Below are 22,754 nucleotides of genomic sequence, written 5' to 3'. Positions count from 1 at the left end.
TGAGAGCCACAGTGCAGGGGCCCAAATCTCCAGTGCAGAGGAGGAAGGCAAAGTCATGGGTATCTGCCTCCTCTCCAGACACCAGGCTTATTAGGGTTGAGTCCCAAAGGGCACTCTGTTCCCTACACTACCGGTCCAAAGTTTTAGAACACCTACTCATTCAAGGGTTTTTCTTAATTTTTTACATTGTAGAAAAATAACGAACACATCAAAACTATGAAATAACACATAAGGAATCATGTAGTAACCAAAAAAGGGTTAAACAAATCAAAATATATTTTATATTTGAGATTCTTCAAAGTAGCCACCCTTTGCCTTGGACAGCTTTGCACACTCTTGGCATTCTCTCAACCAGCTTCACCTGGAATGTTTTTCCAACAGTCATATAATGAGCACTTGTTGGCTTCTTTTCCTTCACTCTGCGGTCCAACACATCCCAAACCCTCTCAATTGGGTTGAGGTCGGGTGATTGTGGAGGCCAGGTCATCTGATGCAGCACTCCATCACTCTCCTTCTTGGTCAAATAGCCCTTACACAGCCTGGAGGTGTGTTCGGTCATACTCTTGTTGAAAAACAAATGATAGTCCCACTAAGCCCAAACCAGATGGGATGGCGTATCGCTGCAGAATGCTTTGGTATCCATGCTGGTTAAGTATGCCTTGAATTCTAAATAAATCACTGACAGTGTCACCAGCAAAGCACACCCACACCATAACCCCTCCTCCATGCTTTACGGTGGGAAATACACATGCAGAGATCATCCGTAATACCCACAAGCCGCAACTCACGAAAACACGGTGGGTGGAACCAAAAATCTCCAATTTGGACTCCAGACCAAAGGACAGATTTCCACCTGTTTAATGTCCATTGCTCGTGTTTCTTGACCCAAGCAAATCTCTCCTTCTCATTGGTGTCCTTTAGTAGTGGTTTCTTTGCCACAATTCAACCACAAAGGCCTGAATCACAGTCTCCCCTGAACAGTTGACGTTGAGATGTGTCTGTTACTTGAACTCTGTGAAGAATTTATTTGGGCTGCAATTTCTGAGGCTGGTAATGCTAATGAACTTATCCTCTGCAGCAGAGGTAACTCTGGCTGGGTCTTCCGTTCCTATGGCAGTCCTCATGAGAGCCAGTTTCATCATAGTGCGTGATCGTTTCTGCAACTGCACTTGAAGAAACGTTCAAAGTTCTTGAAATGTTCCAGATTGACTGACCTTCATGTCGTAAAGTACTGATGGACTGTCATTTCTCTTTGCTTATTTGAGCTGTTCTTGCCATAATATGGACTTGGTCCTTTACCAAATATGACTATCTTCTGTATACCCCCTACCTTGTCACAACACAACTGATTGGCTCAAACACAATAAGGAAAGAAATTCCACAAATTAACTTTTTTCCACAAAGGCGGCACAGCTGTCAATTGAAATGCATTCCAGGTGACTACCTCATGAAACTGGTTGAGAGAACGCTAAACGTGTGCAAAGTTGTCATCAAGGCAAAGGGTGGCTATTTGAAGAATCTCTAATATAAAATATATTTTGATTAGTTTAACACTTTATTGGTTACTACATGATTCCATATGTGTTATTTTACAGTTTTGATGTCTTCACTGTTATTCTACAATGTAGAAAATAGTAAAAATAAAGAAAACACTTGAATGAGTAGGAATTCTAAAACGTTTGACCGGTAGTGTATATAGTGCATTACTTTTGACAATGGTGAAAAAAGTACCTAATTGTCATGCTTGGGTAAAAGTAAAGATACCTTAATAGAAAATGACTCAAGTAAAATTGAAAGTCACCCAGTAAAATACTACTTGAGCAAAAGTCTAAAAGTATTTGGTTTTAAATATACTTAAGCATCAAAAGTAAATGTAATTGCTAAAATATACTTAAGTATCAAATGTGAAAGTATAAATAATTTTAAAGTCCTTATATTAAGCAAAGCAGAAGTCACAATTTTCTTGTATCCAGTTTTTTACGGTTAGCCAGGGGCACACTCCAACACTCAGCCGTCATTTACAAAGTGTTTAGTGAGTCAGCACAGATACCCAAAAAAACACTTAAGTAGTACTTTCAAGTATTTTTCCTTAAGTACTTTATACCACTGATTTTTGACCAGGGCCCATAGAGCTCTGTTCAAAAGTAGTACACTATGCATGCTAGAGCTATTAACCCAGTTGGACAGGCACACAGTGGTTGAAAAGGGATTTAACGGCCCTCTGCTTTCAATGGGAAGCTGCAGCTTTAATTGCTGTGCAGAGCGAAGGACCCCGGCCTCCATGCTGATGACTAAGTGCATCTGGGATGCTTTGCCTAGCTACTCCTCACTATTAAACCCCATGGAGCTCTGTTCTAAATTGCACTCTAGTCCCTATAAAGTGCACTACATTTGCCCTGTAGTCAAAAGTATTGCACTTTACGGGAAATAAAGGTGCTATTTGGGATAGGCCCATGCTCCCAACAAGTTTTTTTTTTAGATGTGTCATGTGGCAGGTGTTAGAGAGTATGTATAAACACTCTCCCTGCCCCAATATTTGGGAGGGTTTTGACTCAGAATGGATCAAACCAAGTGAAGCTGAGAGGGGTGGATGGGTGTTTTCTCCCATAGAGGGCTATATTGATGAACTCACTGAACTTAGCCTGCCAATGGTTAATTCAAAGTTGTTGTTTTTTAAAGCATATGTAAACAAGGGCATTAGAATATCTATTAACCACTAAGTGGAAATATGCTCTGCTGTGTTTCGTTCCTTCTTTTGTTAAACGGTAATCTAGTTGTCTTGACATTGATGTTGTGGTTAGCTAAAAGCATCGCAGCGGTCAAGTCACCAAGGTGAGTAAATCAACAGCATCGATTGCATCATGGGATTTCTGCCTACGACTGCAAATGTGGGCAAAGAGAGACCTCCGACAAGAAACATTGTTAGGTGTCCTGTGGGTGTACCTACTGGTTATATGTTTTCATGGCAAGGATATGGACAGGCTACACATGAACATATTCGCAGAAAGAATGTCATCATCTATGGCAGAGATATATCTCAATATGCTACATACCATATTTGTTGTGCTGACAAGGGCTTGTAACACCTTTGATCTATAAAGCAATGTGTCCACATAAGCAGAAAAACTATAAAGCTCCAAGAGCCAGGCATGCTCTTAACTATACGTTTGACAGTGAAATACAAACACTTTGATATACGAACACACACCTTGTTTTGTTACATCAACGGTGTGTTCGGACGGCTGTATATTTCTTATCAGTCCTTCCTGTGCTTCTTAGCTAAACGGCCATTGGCCCACAAGCTTCTGAAATATAATCTATTTCCCTTAGAAATACTCAGGCCTTTGGCAGAGGCTTTAATTAGCTGGTGCAAAGTCAGTGGGAGGCATATGTCTGCCTTCCTGGGTATTTTGAACGGACAACCACTATAAGCCTATCTTCTTCCTATAACCCTGTACCTCAGCTTCTTTCTTCTGTATATTAAGCTATGTTTTCCATCCAATAGATGCGCATGTACCAAACCATGTAACAGGACAACAGAGCAACACCAAAATCCCTCAATATGGTCAATCGGATCTAACAACTGAAGAGTCTCTTGCATCGGTGCCATGTTCTTGTGTTAACTCCCAAAGTCATCTGTCAATATCTTTTCTGAAACAGGTTACATTTGACACGAGTATGTGACATTGTGCCGCACAAAGGGCCATCGATTTCCCCTCTGTGTAAATGTAGCCATGCTTGTCGATAAATGTCGAATAGCAGCACCCTCTTGGACACAGAGGAAAACGCGCCCTGCTTCCTAATTGGGTTTCAATCCCTCAGACTCTCCACAGGAGCTGAGTCACACCATGGGCCTCTCCAGATCAATTATATATACAGTTAGGGAGAACAAGTATTTGATACACTGACGGTTTTGCAGGTTTTCCTACTTACAAAGCATGTAGAGGTCTGTCATTTTTATCATAGGTACACTTCAACTGTGAGAGATGGAATCTAAAACAAAAATCCATAAAATCACATTGTATGATTTTTAAGTAATTCATTTGCATTTTATTGCATGACATAAGTATTTGATCACCGACCAACCAGTAAGAATTCCGGCTCTCACAGACCTGTTAGTTTTTCTTTAAGAAGCCCTCCTGTTCTCCACTCATTACCTGTATTAACTGCACCTGTTTGGACTCGTTACCTGTATAAAAGACACCTGTCCACACACTCAATCAAACAGACTCCAACCTCTCCACAATGGCCAAGACCAGAGAGCTGTGTAAAGACATCAGGGATAAAATTGTAGATCTGCACAAGGCTGGGATGGGCTACAGAACAATAGACAAGCAGCTTGGTGAGAAGGCAACAACTGTTGGTGCAATTATTAGGAAATGGAAGAAGTGGAAGAAAATGGAAGAAGTTCAAGATGACGGTCAATCTCACCTCGTGGGGCATCAATGATCATGAGGAAGGTATCAAATACTTATGCCATGCAATAAAATGCTAAATAATTACTTAAAAATCATACAATGAGATTTTCTGGATTTTTGTTTTAGATTCCGTCTCTCACAGTTGAAGTGCACCTATGATAAAAAATTACAGACCTCTACATGCTTTGTAAGTAAGGAAAACCTGCAAAATCAGCAGTGTATCAAATACTTGTTCTCCCCACTGTTTGTGTGTATGTGTGAGAGAGGGAGAGAGGTAGATGGATGGATGGATGGATGGATAGAGAGAGGGGGAGGGGGGAGTGAGATGGAAGGAGAAGAAGGAGGGAGAGAGGCTTAGGATGACAACTAGACGATGCTAGTCGCAAAAGTGTTTATAGAAGTGTAGCAGTTTTATATCTCTGGTGTCTGCTTCTCTCATCTGGTGACTGTTTTCATTTGATGTGCATTTGAAGCTCAAACCCAGTAGGAGAAAGTTTTCTCCTTCTTGACAATTTGTAAAAAGAATTTGGCATATCTCCAAGGGTAACAGCGGAATCCATTTCTTGGTTATTTAAACTGTGGAATGTATAGACGGTTTGGTTGTTTAGAAACAAAACCGACGCATGTGCAACTACAGTATGGGGCAAAGATTGGCTTAGATTGTTGACAACATGTAAACTATATTTCGTCCCCAATGTTTATTGAAAACAAAAATACAGTTGCACAATGAGCACTTATCTCTCATACATCATTACAGTTATTGGTTAGCTAGATATCTAGCCATTTTTTTCTCATATTAGCATAGAGGTGACAGTCAAAACACCTCAAAACAAGATATGGTATCAAGAAAAAGTTGAAATGAGCTGAAACGAGCCACTTACAATTCACCATGTGACAGTTTCTTAAAATTGTTGCTAGCTATCTGGCCATCCAGAACCATAACAACACATGGCCTTCTGTCCCTTTGAAGCGCGCGCATCATTTTTGTGACATTGTCAGATGTGGCAGAAATCTTAATGACAGACATGAAATGAAGACTAGACTATATGCTAATGCTAACATAAACACACGAGGCCTCTAAAAATGATAAAAACACAAAGTGGACAATGGTAGAGGTAACATAATCGTGCAGTCTGACCTAAATATGATATCTGAAGGCGTGGATGTGAGTTACCTGGGAGTTGGACTTGCGGGGGCTGCAGTCCTGTGAGACCAGTTTGGGGGAGCAGGGTGGAGTTGCCCCGGACGACACGGAGCCCCTGGTGCTGTCAGTGAACCAGGAGAAAGGCACGAAAGAGCCAGAGGACCTGGATGGGCTCTCAGATGGCTCCCTGTGCAGAGAAAGAGAGATTCAATATGCTAACTGAATGAGCCAAAATGGTGCCTCTAATATACTAACTAGGTCTAATAGAGCCAACATTTTGCCTCCTATATTGAAACAGAGGGACAGAGCCAAAATGGCTTCCCATGGACTCACCGGCTTCCCATTGACAGTCTGTTTGACTTGTCTTTTCTGACCCTCACATAGGAGCGTCTCAACGTGACCCTTCAGAAGAACAAAAAAATGGTGGGTTAAAATCAACAGAAAACACCAGTTTTGAAACGGACAAATTTACAATGTGTTTACAATGTAAACCGTTTAAATGTCTGTATATTGAGCACTTACCCCAGGTCCAAGAATCTCCTCTTGGTCTTCTTGTCGAAGATAAGGCTGTTGTTGCCGGGGTCAGCCGGGCTGGTGTCTCGACTGTCTTCTGAAACTAACACTGAGAAGAAAAAAAAAATGGCAATTAGCACATTATTGATTAATCAAAGCATTTTTTTTTATGCATTAACCCACCATTACCAACATTTTGGTGTGGCCTTAATGGTATGGTGGTTGTGTATCAATACGTGTGTGTGTGTGTGTGTGTGTGTGTGTTTTGCCTATTTAGGCTTAATATACCATAGTTAATATCGCAGTGCATGTAATTCTTAGTGTGGGGAGTTGGACTGTAATAACTAGGATGAGGATTTTCTTGCCCAATGCGGATGTCTGCCTCTCGTACCCTCACTGTCTGGGCGTCGTGCCCGTCGAATGTAAACAGGCGAGCAGTCCGAACTGGGACACGACTTGGAGGGAGAGCTGTTGGGCGTGGTCACCAGGGCCTCCTGAGACGTGGCATTTGTCAGCTGGCGGTACCGGCCCCGAGGGGCTGGCGACCCGGTCCCGCCCTCCTCCGGGGAGCGCCGTAAGGAGGAGGTGTCGAAGGAGAACACGGGGCTCCGTAAGGTGGGACAAGGGGAGGACGAGGAGAGGAGCGAATCAGGAGAAGGGGAGGAGCCTCCTCGCAGGGTGGAATGGAGGGGGGAACGGACGGAGTGCAGAGGGCTGTCCAGACACTATGGCACAAAGATTCAGAAACACCACAACATGTTTATATGTGAACTGACTGACACAAACAAGAACATGCGCGCACGCACACACACAACCAACACACCCACCTACACACACAGAGAGACAGACAGACAGACACACATACATACACGCACACACACAACCAACACACCCACCTACACACACAGACAGACAGACAGACAGACACACATACATACACGCACACAAGCATGCATTTACGCATATAAACACATGCATGCACCCACTCATGAACACAATTAGGGACATATGCGTTTGGGTCAATTCCATTCCACCTCCTGTATAGTAAGGAATAATTGGACATGAAATTTGAATGGGAAAATGCTAATAACTGTAGTATGGTACTTTTCAAATTAAGTGCTAGTCCAATGAAATGCCTGAATGGGCTGGAATGTAATTTGAATTGACTGTAACTGTAGTGAGAGAAAATACTCAAAACGACCAAACAACAGATATGAAGAGAGCGAGACACACTCTCCAATGCCCTCCAAAATAGCCTAGGCCATTGAGACATTTTCCCATCTGATAATCTCCATATCATCTGAAATTAGTTCTAGGACTAAGAAACGGATTTCATGTGGATGGTTGCAATGGTATTTTATCATCTACAACTCACATCTGATTGTCAAATGAAGCAGTAAAACATGATTCAATGCCTGAGCTTTGTTTTTCACCAATCAGGATCTACTCACGAGTATAGGCATGTACAGCGCTGTTAGTTATAGAGCTTTAGTTGCTATGTTACTTAGCTACATGTGTGCAATATTATGGTATAGTGACTATATAAAATGCGCAATAAATACCTAAAATCTCCCTTGGTGCTATCTATACAAAGATGTCTATCTATACTGTATAACCAAGACAAGACAAGGCCCTTGTCTTTTTTTATCACATGCTACAAGGTCATCATCAGACTACAAAGGAATGTGTCCTGTGGGTGTGCCTGTCCCTTTGAGAGTCCATGTCATCGATTGATTGGCTCTCACGCCTGTCACTCACCTTCCTCTCCAGACTGTCATCTCCCTCTGTGGAGCTGACACTGTCTCGGAAGCGAGAGCGAGAGGGGCGGTGCCTCCTGGCTTTGACGGACAGCTGGGCACGCCCCTTCTGTATGCTGTTGTCCAGCAGCTCTGTCTCTGGGATGGCCTCGTTCAGGTCTGAGGGAAGATCACAGAGAAAATTATGATATTCAGATCATTCAGGTCTGAGGGAAGATCACAGAGAAAAGCTCAAATAAGTACTGGACACAGATTTGAGAAGTGCTTTTAACAGATCCATTTGATGCAGAATGTGTTACAAGGAAAGCCCAGACCTTAGGCATTAGGCTACAGCTATTATACTATATTAATTTCACCTGGGACCTAGAAAGATAAACTACTGGGCAAAAGCTAATTCCCTTCATGTAAAATAAATCCTCTAATTTCTGTTACAAGAAGGTACAAGATACTGTTATACCACCTTTTACATGTCAAACTGAGGAGTTTAATTGATCAAATGAAATATGTTTATCTGATCCTCCCCCTGCTGTAACATCCTCTATCTGTGGTGAACCCAGAGGAACGATCCTTTTGCATTTGACCTCTTGACCCCAATCTGAGAGCCCTTCAGCGTTTCCATCAATTATCTCTCCCTCTCCTCCCCTCATCCCTTCCATTCTTCACTCCATTTATCCAGCCCCCAGCCCCCAAATACATGACAATTAATCTATTTAATCACATTGGATGTTCCCCTGTGACTGAGTCAGCAGAGGATTGTGGGGGATGAACATTGACCTACGACCTGGTCCTCTCTTACAGTGCCTTCAGAAAGTATTCACACCGCTTTTTCCACATTTTGTTATGTTACAGCCTGAATTTAAAATTCATGAAATGTTGATTTTGTGTCATTGGCCTACAGACAATACCCCATAATGTCAAGGGGGAATTGTGTTTTAGAAATGTTGACAAATGAATTAAAAATAATAAGCTGAAATGTATGAGTCAATAAGTATTCAACCCATTTGTTATGGCAAGCCGTAATAACTTTTGGAGTACAATGCTGCTTAACAAGTCACATAATAAGTTGCATGGACTCACTCTGTGTACAATAATAGTGCTTAAAACTTCTTCAGGATTGGTGGGTCCCTCACGGGACGGTTGAGCTAACGTAGGCTAATGCGATTAGCATGAGGTTGTAAGTAACAAGAACATTTCCCAGGACATAGACATATCTGATAGTGGCAGAAAGTTTCAATTCTTGTTCATCTAACTGCACTGTCCAATTTACAGTAGCTATTACAGTGAAAGAATACCATGCTATTGTTTGAGGAGAGTGCACAGTTTTGAATTTGAAAGTTATTAATAAACAAATTAGGCAAATCTGGGTAGTCTTGATACAAAGGTTTTGAACAGAAATGCAATGGTTCATTTGATCAGTCTAAAACTTTGCGCAGACACTGCTGCCATCTAGTGGCCAAAATCTAAATTGCACCCGGGCTGGAATAATACATTATGGTCTTTGTCTTGCATTTCAAAGACAATGATACAAAAAAAAATACAAAAATACAAAAACATCTGTTGGTTTTTCTTTGTATTCTCTTTTACCAGATGTAATGTGTTATATTCTCCTATGTTCCATTCACATTTCCACAAACTTCAAAGTGTTTGCTTTCAAATGGTATCAAGAATATGCATATCCTTGCTTCAGGGCCTGATCTACAGGCAGTTAGATCTGGGTATATCATTTTAGGGGGAAATTTTAAAAAAAGGGGCGGATCCTTACATGATTTTGGAATGACTACCTCATCTCTGTACACGACTCATACAATTATCTGTAAGGCCCCTCAGTCGAGCAGTGAATTTCAAACATAGATTCAATCACAAAGACCAGGGAGATTTTCCAATGCCTCGCAATGAAGGGCACCTATTGGTAGATGGGTAAAAAAAACATTTTAAAAAGCAGACATTGAATATCCCTTTGAGCATGGTGAAGTTATTCATTACACTTTGGATGGTGTAGCAACGCACCCAGTCACTACAAAGATAAAAGGTGTCCTTCCTAACTCAGTCCCCGGAAAGGAAGAAAACCACTCAGGGATTTCATCATGACTTTAAAACAGTTACAGTGTTTAATGGCTGTGATAAGAGACAACTGAGAATTGATCGACAAAATTGTAGTGACTTCACAATACTAACCTAATTGACAAAGTGAAAAGAAGGAAGCCTGTAACAGAACGCAAATATTCCAAAACATGCATCCTGTTTGTAACAAGGCACTAAAGTAACACTGCAAAAAAAATGTGGCAAAGAAGTTAACTTTATGTCCTGAATACAAAAGATTATGTTTGGGGAAAATCCAACACATCATTGAGTACCACTCTTCATATTTTCAAGCATGGTGGAGGCTGCATCAAGCATACCCATAATTAGATATTTCTGTGTTTCATATTCAATACATTTGCAAACATTTCTAAAAACTTTGTTATTATGGGGTATTGTGTATAGATGGGTGAGAATTGTTTATTTTATTCAGGCCATATATATATAACACAACAAAATCTGGAATAAGTCAAGGGGTTTGAATACTTTCTGAAGGCACTGTATCAATCCACAAACACAGTGCCTCTATCCCTCTACTAAACATTAGCTCTTTTCTTGGGAAGCATTGGCACTGTAGTAGGGATTCATGTACCACAATTACCTAATCAAACACGTATACAAGTCAAAGCAATTGACATAATACAATTGATCTATTACTTGTGAGAAATATGTCATTCAATTGTATTAGGCTTTTTTATTCTTCCTCTCACCCTCTGCAGGAACAGGTGCATCAGTACGGTGATGGAGAGACACAGAGGGGCCAGATGTGAGTGAGTCAACAGCTAAGTGCTCTTGTCACTGTTGTCGTTTCAGAACGGAGGCCAGTGATGATTCATTGGCGGCCACGCCGCAGTGAAAGCACCAACTAACAGGATTCATCTGATACCGCTCTCTGACCAGGCTGACGCTCAGATCTCATCACAAACTATACTGTACCGCACAGGACAGCACTGACTGCTCTGTAATAGAGGATCTAACACCAGCCAGTCTGCCGAGACAGACTAAAAATAAGATGCAGCAGAGGAAACAGGTGAGACCTTTCATCAGTTATGAACCACACATGATCACTGAAGTTCTCTTCTCTGATGCTCACTGCAGCCATTCAAGTTTGGGCATGATTATTGTAATATACCGTATATAGTAATTACTATCATGTCCCGGACAATATTAGGCTAAATAGCTAAGAACCTATTTTCAAAGGATCCCACCACCGACACCAAAAGTAATACAACTAAAAATAAGAGAGAGAGAAAATATGACTCAAGTGTTTTGATTTGTGTGAGAATTAAGAGGAAATCTAAAGATCGACTCATTTTTCTTGACGTGCATATCCTCTTCCCTCTCTCCCATGGCTGAGTGTTCACTCTAATATAATTGGTCTTTACTCATGTAGAAATGCCCAGGCAGCACACTGTCCATGCAGGCACTCAGTGAGGTTCAGAGACACTGGGATAACGATAAGGAAGGGAGTGTTGATGAACACCCTCGGACACCAAGGACGTGAGGTTCAATGAAGTATTTAAAAAAAAAATGGATTTCTACTCCTTAGCAACACAAATGTGACTGATTTATCTACAGCTCATTAAAATACATTGTTTTAGAATAGTTTTTAAAAAATATTCTGAGTTAGAATGTGAGGAAACGTTTCCCTGAACTGAATTGTGGTGCAGATAACTTCTGTTTTTAATTTAATGTAGACAAACAATTTAAACAATTTTAACATCAACTAAGGACTCTTCATGTAAACCTTATGGGGTATAGGATTCTGCATATGACATATAGCATTGGTAATGACACAATGTACTGTCATGACACCTATCTGTAGAATGGCGCCGGAGAGAATGGTTGACATCTTACGCGATCCTAACCAACGGTGTTTTTTTGTTTGTTTGTTTTTTGCGTTGTTTATAACTTATTTTGTACATTATGTTGCTGCTACTGTCTCTTATGACCAAAAATAACTTCTGGACATCAGAACAGCGATTACTCACCACAAGCTGGAAAGAAGCTTTTTCCTTTAACGAGTCCAACGTGAAGGATATACTGCTTTCCTGGGAACAGGCCCAAATCCCCGTCACTTGCCAGAAGAGAAGACAGACAAAAATGGGGAGGAGGTCGGGGCTGCCTTCTGAGAATTCGTAGGCAAGCGAGTAAACCCCCACTGCCATCCATTCTATTGGCCAACGTGCAATCATTGGAAAATGAAATCGACGACCTACAAGCAAGACTAAACTACCAGCGGGACTTTCAAAACTGTAATATCTTATGTTTCACCGAGGAGTGGCTGAACGACGACATGAAGAATAAACAGCTGGCGGGTTTTACACTGTATCGGCAGGATAGAACAGCAGCCTCTGGTAAGACGAGGGTTGCCGGTCTATGTATAGTTGTAAACAACAGCTGTTGCACGATATCTAAGGAAGTCTCAAAGTTTTGCTCATCTGAGGTAGAGTATATCAAGCTGTAGACCACACTATCTACCTAGAGAGTTTTCATCTGTATTTTTCGTAGCTGTCTACATACCACCACAGACCGATGCTGGCACTAAGACCGCACTAAATGAGCTGTATACCACCATAAGTAAACAGGAAAACGCTCATCCAGAGGCGGCGCTCCTAGTGGCCGGGGACTTTAATGCAGGGAATCTTACATCCATTTTACCAAATCTCTACCAGCATGTTAAATGTGCAACCATCTTTACTCCACACACAGAGATGTGTACAAAGCTCACCCTCCATTTGAAAAATCTGACCATAACTCTATCCTCCTGATTCCTGCAATAATTAAAGTAGGAAGCACCAGTGACTCAGTCAATAAAAAGTGGTCAGACGAAGCAGATGCTAAGCTACAGGACTATTTTGCTAGCACAGACTGGAATATGTTCCGGGATTCTTCCGATGGCATTGAGCAGTACACCACATCAGTCACTGGCTTCATCAATAGGTACATTGATGACGTCATCCCCACAGTGACTGTATGTATATACACCAACCAGAAGCCATGGATTACAGGGAACATCCACACTGAGCTAAAGGGTAGAGCTACCGCTTTCAAGGAGTGGGAGTCTAACCCGGAAGCGTATAAGAAATCCCTCTATGCCCTCCGACGAACCATCAAACAGGCAAAGGGTCAATACAGGACTAAGAACGAATCATACTACAATGGCTCCGACGCTCGTTGGATGTGGCAGGGCTTGCAAACTATTACAGACTACAAAGGGAAGCACAGCTGAGAGCTGCCCAGTGACACGAGCCTACCAGATGAGCAAAACTACTTCTATGCTCGCTTCAAGGCAAGTAATACTGAAGCATGCATGAGAGCATCAGCTGTTCCGAACGACTGTGGGATCACCGTCTCCTCAGCCGATGTGAGTAAGACCTTTAAACAAGTCAACATTCACAAGGCCGCATGGCCAGATGGATTACCAGGACGTGTACTATACTCCGAGACGACCATAGTCCCAGACTATTTACATTGCCCCCCCTCCCTCTTTTACGCTGCTGCTACTCTCTGTTATATACCTCATATGCATAGTCACTTTAATAACTCTAACTACATGTACATAAATACCTCAATTACCTTTACTAACCGGTGCCCCCGCACATTGACTCTGTACTGGTACCCCCTGTATATAGCCTCGCTATTGTTATTTTACTGCTGCTTTTTAATTATTTCTTATTGTTATTTCTTATTATTATTTTTGGGGGAGGGGGGTTTATTGGTTAAGGGCTTGTAAGAAAGCATTTCACTGTAAGGTCTACACCTGTTGCATTCGGCGCATGTGACAAATACAATTAGATTTATTGAGCAGTCTGAATAAAAGGGCAGGTGTGGCAGATCACACTAAATGACCAGAGATCCATTCTCATCTAAGAAGACCACAATGCACAATGAGCTCCAGAATAATGTAGCACTTCCACTGGACTCCACTTGACTGTGGTTGGGCAAGTTTGGACCTCGCTCTCTCTACACTGTCCTAGCTTACGACATTGTCTTAACATGAGGGGTGGAATTTGAGAATGAATGTATAATGTCTATATGACTCACTATGGCTATATTCAGAACCCTGTTGTTCATCCATTCAAATTGTGGTTGCATCCCAAATGGCACCCTGATCCCTACTTTTGCACTACTTTTGACTAGAGCTCTATGGGCCCTAGGGAATAAGGTGCCATTTGGGGTGCACTCTGTAAATCAATGTTTGTGCTGCTCAGTGACCCAGCAGTGGTCAAATGGAGGCAGAGTGACATTTTCCACCTGTAGTTCTGTCATCAGCCTACTGACAAGGAAGGTTGAACACCGAACTGACCTTTCGCCCGCTCTGTGCATGTTATGGTCTACATGCTCAGAGATGGAGGAGACCCGTCTCCAATACCTTTTCATGTACCTCACAGTCGACAAAAGGGAACCTCCTTTGCTTTGGAAATCACGACTCAACAGTAGCCATCTGCTATCTTACAGAAGCATTGTAATCTGTCCAAATTTAAAACAGCACACAGTACACATATCACCAGGGGTCAGGGAACAGAACTGAAATCCGGAAAGAACGTCATTTTTCAAGGAACAGAATCAAAACCTGGAACGAAAGTGATCTTTACTATTCTTGAACAGAACCATGGGAACCGGTTAAAGAAAAATTGCAACAAAGCTTATATGCAAAGCCCTCACTCTTTTTCCAGTGTCTGCCTGCCTGCTAGCCTTCTACTGAATTTACAAGTATGATTCAGAAATTAGGGAGAGATTTTTTAGTAGAGAAGAATGGATTAACTTTTTCAATGCTAGTTAAGGATACTAAATAGTTATCACGTTTGACATTGGATTTATTAACTACAAATGTTTTATTTTGATTCTGGTGCAGCTCTGCACACACACACTAGCTAGCTAGTTTTGGTCCAACGTTAAACCATCTCTCTGAAGTTCAAAGACATTCAATGTTCCTTCATAGAAGCTGCTCCTCCATAGGTATAATTCTGAATATTAATGGTTACTTTTTTTTTGGTTCAAACCGGTTTGGAACTTTCTTTTGCCGGTCGGAACAGTGGAACTGAACAAAAAAAATATTGTTTCTGTTATGAACGATACGATTGGGGGGGAAATGGTTCCAACCCCTGCATGTCACACTTCCCTCCAGAAATAGAATTGAACACGGAAGTTAATTGCTCTAGTAGTGTTGTCTAGTGGTACATCCTTGCACAACAGGCTAAAACTCAAGCAGCACACAAAGTTAATTTGTATAGATAGACACCACTGGGTCTAGCTTGGGCTATCGAGTCCAAAACCACAACACTCAGTGTGGTAGAGTGTAAGGTTCATTAAATTCAATTTTCCGCAATCTGGGGGTGAATGGAATTGAGTGCTTTGCCGTTTCAGATTGGTGCTGCGTTCCTCAAGTTGGTTTACTATATGACACATGCTTTGTATCCGGAAGCAAGGTTTGGTTCAGTATAACTGAAGCCTTAAACAAGCTTTATATCAAGAATATCAGTGTAAGGTTTGAGTGGATATGGATTCTCGGCTTATAAGATTAAGATTGGGTTCAGTGTGTTATGGGCTGTGTGCTACGATAGCAGTGGGACTGCTAGTTCAGTATGGCATTGTCTTTGTGGTTCATTGGATGAGCTGTGTATTGGCTGGCTCCGTGGTTCAGTATTAGGATGTACACAGACAGTAATGAAGGCAGACAGGCCGAACTGCCGCAGAGGGAAACTGTTCTGCCCCCGCCTACGTTCTCTACCACGTTTCCACTGAGCGAGTCAAGGGAGACCAAGCACAGCGATCCCAAAGACAACAGAAAACAACAAGCCATTTTACAGGGTGAATCCCTCACGTTAAACAACAACATTTCTTGGCTCCAGTATCTCAACCCTCCTGTTCACATTGTTGACAACATTATACGAGACAACATGGAGGAGTAAAGCGGGGTGAAGGACGAGGGTGAACTGAGAATCACCTCTTAATTTTTTCCCATTCTGTTAGCCCCAGCGGTGCACATTATCCCCCCTGCTCTTATTAGACCTAGTCTCTGTGCTAAGAGGCACCATTAAATATTGACCAAACCAAGCCACACCCCCCTGTCATCCCCCATAAGCCATCCTCCCACCCCTTATTGGATTCTACACAGACCATACATAGAGTAGGTAGGAGACAGATATACTACAGTCCACCCCCACTATAGGTTTACTGAGCGCACTACCCCCGACTCTATATTTCCCTGTGGACCTTTCTAGAGAGGTATGAAGGTCAATCTCACAGCTGCATCACTAGAGGAAAGTGTGCACAGTATATCAAGAAAACGCCAGAGAGCTGGCGAAGCAAACAAGATACGGTCAGTTCAAAAATGTCTATTAGTGTCGCCCACTGCCACATCTCGAGGCTGTCAGGCTGAACCACCGGCTGTGTAGTTTTGTCTAATTTAGTGACTGGATATCTGAAAGATGTGCTGTGGAGACACACACACATGCATGCAAACACACTCTAAAAATACCTCACATCCGAGCCAGCGAATGACAGGCAGGTAGATGTTAGCTACGTGAATCCATAATATAGTTGAAATTAATGTTTTTTTGAGGAGTTCAGCAGATTTGGGGCGTCTGGGCCAATAAGACAGAGGGATAGAGGGGGGCGGGTATGCAGAAGTCGGCACATTGGGGAATTGGACTTGACACCGCTGAGAAATGTCATGACTGTCTTGATCAGGTCAGGTTACAGGAGACCACAACCCTACAGATTATCTCTCAACCCCAACAGAGGAGGAGAGATCTAGGGGTCTGAAGACGTGGGGGGTTTTATGGCCCCCACGCTCCTGATAAATCTCAGGCCACAGACAAATTCCTTTGTCCTGTCACTATAGATAACCAGCCTCAGAACATTAAACATGAACTAAAGGGACTATGGAACAATGGTTTTCGTCAGCCACAATGGTGGTCATGACGATAGATGGACTATGAAAATGTATGTCATTTTTGTTTTGTTATTAAGGTTAATAGATGACGTTATTACGAAAACATTGTAATGTGAAGGGTTTTCCTAGTATATGTTTGATGTTTATACATTGTACGTTGCATGGAAAATATCCAAATCAAAGAGAATGTTTTGGGGAAGATGAAATGTTAAGTTAGTTGTCTAAAATGGGAAAAATCTAGCCCTTGCCTCATTAACTTGGTATGCCCAGAGAATTGCCCTAAAGGCGGCCTTGCCCACTTCTGACCCAAGGGTATAAAACCTGTGAGTATAGAATTTCCAACAAGACTATGTGACCCCAGCTGCAGCAGGGTCTTAAAAAGTCAACAAACCCAAAACGCAACGCAAGTTTGAGGACAAAGAAATCCTTTTCTACCCAAGTTACGGATGAGTCGCTGTGTCTAAGCGGGTGAATTCAAGTCGAACCACCTAGCCTCCATCTCCCATCGAATCGTGGTATCTAAAGGGTTTAATTTCTGTGCTGTGAGCTCTGAGCTACAGAGCTGTCTGGCCTCAGAAGACCCCTTCCAGAGAAAGGGGTGAGGGAACAGACTACTAAGCCAAAAAGGACACTGACACCGAGAAGACGGTCAGAGAGGTGCGCTGGAGTAGCACATCATCGAATAGCTGAAGGCCTATGCAGAGAATCCCCGGAGATCATTCCCACGTAATTACATCATTATATTCTGACCCATAAGAGCGGCAGTTTGAGGAAAGGGTTAGAATAGCTTAGCTGACAAATTCACCCAAATGTATATTTTTCTTGTGTATTTCTTTCTGTTCTCTCTCTTTTGAAATTCCCATTGTGGGTAACACGCGCCATAGTGTGTTGGCCCGCTATACTAAGTTCTAATCAATAGCCTATAATGTGTTTTGTCTTTGTGTAGATGTTTATCATCATTTTAGCTTTTTAGTAAATACATATTCAACTAAGTTTGGTGTGGTACGAACTCATTGGTGAGACCCGGGTCCGTGCAGATTCACGGGCTATACAACGTTCAGAACGAGACTGTTAGAGGCAACTGGTTAATTAGCGGCTGTTGTAAAATCGATATTCGGATATTCTTTGAGTTCATTTGGGAAATAGAAACTCAATAAAAACTAGTTTTCCCATGGTGCCCCAGGTTAATGAGTTAATAATTGCTTGATTCAGTTAATCATGTAATTAGAAACTTGTAATCATTCGATGAGCAACAGTCGTCACATTAACTAATACAACGTCACAACAGACCCAAACGACTGAGTCCACACAAAGGGTCATGTTCCACATTAGTGCTGGGGTGTCTTATTCAGGGAGAGAGAGGTGACCTGGGAGCTGTTCCGAAGGGGAATAGGGAGTATTTATAGGACTCTGACTGAGAGGTACTTGCCAGTTTCAACGTTATATACAAAGGTGCTGTGATGTAGAAGTCTGAGTCATAGCCTCTTTAGGAATTGATTTTCTTAAAATAGGACATGGAGTGTTTGTGTGTGTATGCGTGTGTCTGCATGCATGTGTAGCCTGACTGGACCGCCCTTTAAGCTGAGAAGAGCAGTCATGATATTTCATAGCATAGGCCTTCCCACGTATCAGTACAACAACAGACGCCCTCATGTTCTACAGATTTCCCTGACCCATGGTATTCAGAAAGTTATAGGTCCAGCGCACAGCACACACATACAGTAGTTTATGCCAGACACACACCACACAAAGGCTTTATTTCTGTGTGCCTCATGTCGTGTATCTTTCTTTGAGAGATGTACGCACACAAACACACAATCTTCGTTAGTGCATCTCATATACAACACTCATTAAACGTGCGAGACACAAACACAGAGAGAGAGAGAGAGAGAGAGAGAGAGAGAGAAACACTCACCAAAAACATTTTCTGTCTCCTCAGCAGACATGGCGCAATGGGCACTGTGAAGAGAGAGGGGGTAGAGAGAGAAAGAGAGAGAAACAGAGAGGGCGAGGGGGGTAGAATTCTAGATTAGGTACTGTAGAAACAAAAACCTAACAGAGAGAGGGAGTGAGAGAGAGACAGAGAGTGCAATCAGTTGCTGCATTTATGTATATGGACAAGTTTAGTCAGCCGTGTGACCAGCCTGCAGCCCTTTGCTTAGCTTCACCACCCCATCATCTAACAAGCCTCCTCGTCTCGTCTGTCTGCTGCAATGCTTAGCCCTGTGGCTGTTTCTCCCTGAAAGAACCCTCAAGGAAATCACATTAGGAATTTACCAGAAAATGAGCAGCAACCCCCCATTTCTACTCACTCACAGATAAAAACACACTCATGCGCTAATGGGCACGTCTGCCTAGGAGCATAGTCGTCAGGGTGATTGATCGCGAGGGCTCAGCTGATCATCACACTGCTGACCCATTTCCCTCCTAGCCAGGTAATTAAACATGCAGCTAAAGAAGATAGAATGGAGGGATGAGAGGAGAGCACAAACACACACAGGGGGTTCCACACTTTCCTAAAGGAACGGCTGCATGATAAAGATGGATGATGTGTGCATTTGGGCTGGAAAGGGGTTTGAAGGTGGGTTAATGCATTACATCTCAAATGGAGGGCGTTACACTGTCGTATAAAGTATAGACATTTTAGTGGATCAAATTGGAAATGTATCTTAGAACTAACTCCACAAATAAAATGAATAGAACATTCAGGATCAAATGAAGACACAAGGTTGTTGTAAATGAAGATGATTAAAGTTGCCCCAAGCTAGCTTGTGTTGTCCTGCGAATCACCCAATCTTGTGCCCATTAACCCCCCTATCTTATCTGTGAACTCCAATCGACACTCTGGACAGCATCCTTTCTACAGTGGCTTGTAAAAGTATTCACCCCCTTGGCATTTTTCCTATTTTGTTGCAATACAACCTGGAATTAAAATAGATTTTTGGGGGGTTTGTATCATTTGATTTACACAACATGCCTACCACTTTGAAGATGCAAAATATTTTTTATTGTGAAACAACCAAGAAATAAGACAAAAACACTTGAGCGTGCTTAACTATTCACTCGCCCCAAAGTCAATACTTTGTTGAGTCACTTTTTGCAGCATTTACAGCTGCAAGTCTCTTGGGGTATGTCTCTATAAGCTTGGCACATCCAGCCAAAGGGATTTTTGCCCATTCTTCAAGGCAAAACTGCTCCAGCTCCTTCAAGTTGGATGGGTTCCGCTGGTGTACAGCAATCTTCATACCACAGATTCTCAATTGGATTGAGGTCTGGGCTTTGTTGAACCACTTGAGTGTTGCTTTAGCAGTATGCTTACGGTCATTGTCCTGCTGGAAGGTGAACCTCCGTCCCAGTCTCAAATCTCTGGAAGACTGAAGCAGGTTTCCCTCAAGAATTTCCCTGTATTTAGCTCCATCGCTCCTTCAATTCAGTTCCCCAGTCCCTGACGATGAAAAACATACCCAGAGCATGATGCTGCCACCACCAATGCTTCACTGTGGGGATGTGGTTCTCGGGCTGATGAGAGGTGTTAGGTTTGCGCCAGACATAGCATTTTCCTTGATGGACAAAAAGCTCCATTTTAGTTTCATCTGACCATAGTACCTTCTTCCCTATGTTTGGGGAGTCTCCCACATGCATTTTGGCGAACACCAAATGTGTTTGCTTATTTTTTTCTTTAAGCAATGGCTTTTTTCTGACCACTCTTCCGTAAATCCCAGCTCTTTGGAGTGTACGACTTAGTGGTCCTATGGACAGATACTCCAATCTCCGCTGTGGAGCTTTGCGGCAGGTTTGTTGTGGTGCCATATTCTTTCCATTTTTTAATAATGGATTTATTGGTGTTCCGTGGGATGTTCAAAGTTTCAGATATTTTTTTATAACCCAACCCTGATCTGTACTTCTCCACAACTTTGTCCCTGACCTGTTTGGAGAGCTCCTTGGTCTTCATGGTGCTGCATGTTTGGTGGTGCCCCTTGCACAGTGGTGTTGCAGACTCTGGACCTTTCAGAACAGGTATATATATATATATATATATATATACTGAGATCATGTGACAGATCATGTGACACTTAGATTTCACATGACTTTATTTAACTTGTGACTTCTGAAAGGATATTGGTTTCACTGGATCTTATTTAGGGGCTTCATAGCAAAGGGGTGATTACATACAGTGGGGCAAAAAAGTATTTAGTCAGCCACCAATTGTGCAAGTTCTCCCACTTAAAAAGATGAGAGAGGCCTGTAATGTTCATCATAGGTACACTTCAACTATGACAGACAAAATGAGAAAAAAAATCCAGAAAATCACATTGTAGGATTTTCAATGAATTTATTAGCAAATTATGGTGGAAAAGGCTCTCACAGACCTGTAACTTCTTCTTTAAGAGGCTCCTCTGTCCTCCACTCGTTACCTGTATTAATGGCACCTGTTTGAACTTGTTATCAGTATAAAAGACACCTGTCCACAACCTCAAACAGTCACACTCCAAACTCCACTATGACCAAGACCAAAGAGCTGTCAAAGGACACCAGAAACAAAATTGTAGACCTGCACCAGGCTGGGAAGACTGAATCTGCAATAGGTAAGCAGCTTGGTTTGAAGAAATCAACTGTGGGAGCAATTATTAGGAAATGGAAGACATACAAGACCAATGATAATCTCCCTCGATCTGGGGCTCCACACAAGATCTCACCACATGGGGTCAAAATAATCACAAGAACGGTGAGTAAAAATCCCAGAACCACACTGGGGGACCTAGTGAATGACCTGCAGAGAGCTGGGACCAAAGTAACAAAGCCTACTATCAGTAACACACTACGCCACCAGGGACTCAAATCATGCAGTGCCAGACGTGTCCCCCTGCTTAAGCCAGTGCATGTCCAAGCCCATCTGAAGTTTGCTAGAGAGCATTTAGATGATACAGAAGAAGATTGGGAGAATGTCATATGGTCAGATGAAACCAAAATATAACTTTTTGGTAAAAACTCAACTCGTCGTGTTTGGAGGACAAAGAATGCTGAGTTGCATCCAAAGAAAACCATACCTACTGTGAAGCATAGGGGTGGAAACATCATGCTTTGGGGATGTTTTTCTGCAAAGGGACCAGGAAGACTGATCCGTGTAAAGGAAAGAATGAATGGGGCCATGTATCGTGAGATTTTGAATGAAAACCTCCTTCCATCAGCAAGGGCATTGAAGATGAAACGGGGCTGGGTCTTTCAGCATGACAATGATCCCAAACACACCGCCAGGGCAACGAAGGAGTGGCTTCGTAAGAAGCATTTCAAGGTCCTGGAGTGGCCTAGCCAGTCTCCAGATCTCAACCCCATAGAAAATCTTTGGAGGGAGTTGAAAGTCCGTGTTGCCCAGCAACAGCCCCAAAACATCACTGCTCTAGAGGAGATCTGCATGGAGGAATGGGCCAAAATACCAGCAACATTGTGTGAAAACCTTGTGAAGACTTACAGAAAATGTTTGACCTCTGTCATTGCCAACAAAGGGTATATAACAAAGTATTGAGAAACTTTTGTTATTGACCAAATACTTATTTTCCACCATAATTTGCAAATAAATTCATAAAAAATCCTACAATGTGATTTTCTGGATTTTCTTCCCTCATTTTGTCTGTCATAGTTGAAGTGTACCTATGATTAAAATTACAGGCCTCTCTCATCTTTTTAAGTGGGAGAACTTGCACAATTGGTGGCTGACTAAATACTTTTTTGTATGCATTTTTTTCACTGTATGCACGCACCACTTTTTCATTTATTATTTTTGAGATTTTTTTTTTCTCCACTTCACCAATTTGGTTTATTTTGTGTATGTCAAATACATGAAATCCAAATAAAAATCTATTTAAATTACAGGTTGTAATGCAACAAAATAGGAAAAACGCCAAGGGGGATGAATACTTTTGCAAGGCACTGTACTCTACCTT

General features: G+C 42.1%; 1 protein-coding gene across 2 annotated transcripts in view; it reads right to left on the bottom strand.

Annotated features, from left to right (window-relative positions):
• LOC112258585 (sterile alpha motif domain-containing protein 14) overlaps nucleotides 1-22,754 on the bottom strand; it is a 42,386-nt gene that overhangs the window by 13,851 nt on the left and 5,781 nt on the right. For both annotated transcript variants that reach the window (XM_024433038.2, XM_024433037.2), the window contains 6 exons: nucleotides 18,728-18,771; nucleotides 7,834-7,991; nucleotides 6,467-6,800; nucleotides 6,085-6,184; nucleotides 5,896-5,964; nucleotides 5,593-5,749 (listed from right to left, as the gene is read on the bottom strand). In XM_024433038.2, the coding sequence (XP_024288806.1) occupies nucleotides 5,593-5,749; nucleotides 5,896-5,964; nucleotides 6,085-6,184; nucleotides 6,467-6,800; nucleotides 7,834-7,991; nucleotides 18,728-18,758 (849 nt within the window). In that variant the 5' untranslated portion in view covers nucleotides 18,759-18,771. The remainder of the gene's footprint in view (nucleotides 1-5,592; nucleotides 5,750-5,895; nucleotides 5,965-6,084; nucleotides 6,185-6,466; nucleotides 6,801-7,833; nucleotides 7,992-18,727; nucleotides 18,772-22,754) is intronic.

Source organism: Oncorhynchus tshawytscha, linkage group LG09 (assembly GCF_018296145.1).
Source record: "Oncorhynchus tshawytscha isolate Ot180627B linkage group LG09, Otsh_v2.0, whole genome shotgun sequence".
NCBI lineage: Eukaryota > Metazoa > Chordata > Actinopteri > Salmoniformes > Salmonidae > Oncorhynchus > Oncorhynchus tshawytscha.
Note: the sequence above shows the minus strand (reverse complement) of the source record. Positions and strands in the feature narration are given on the sequence as shown.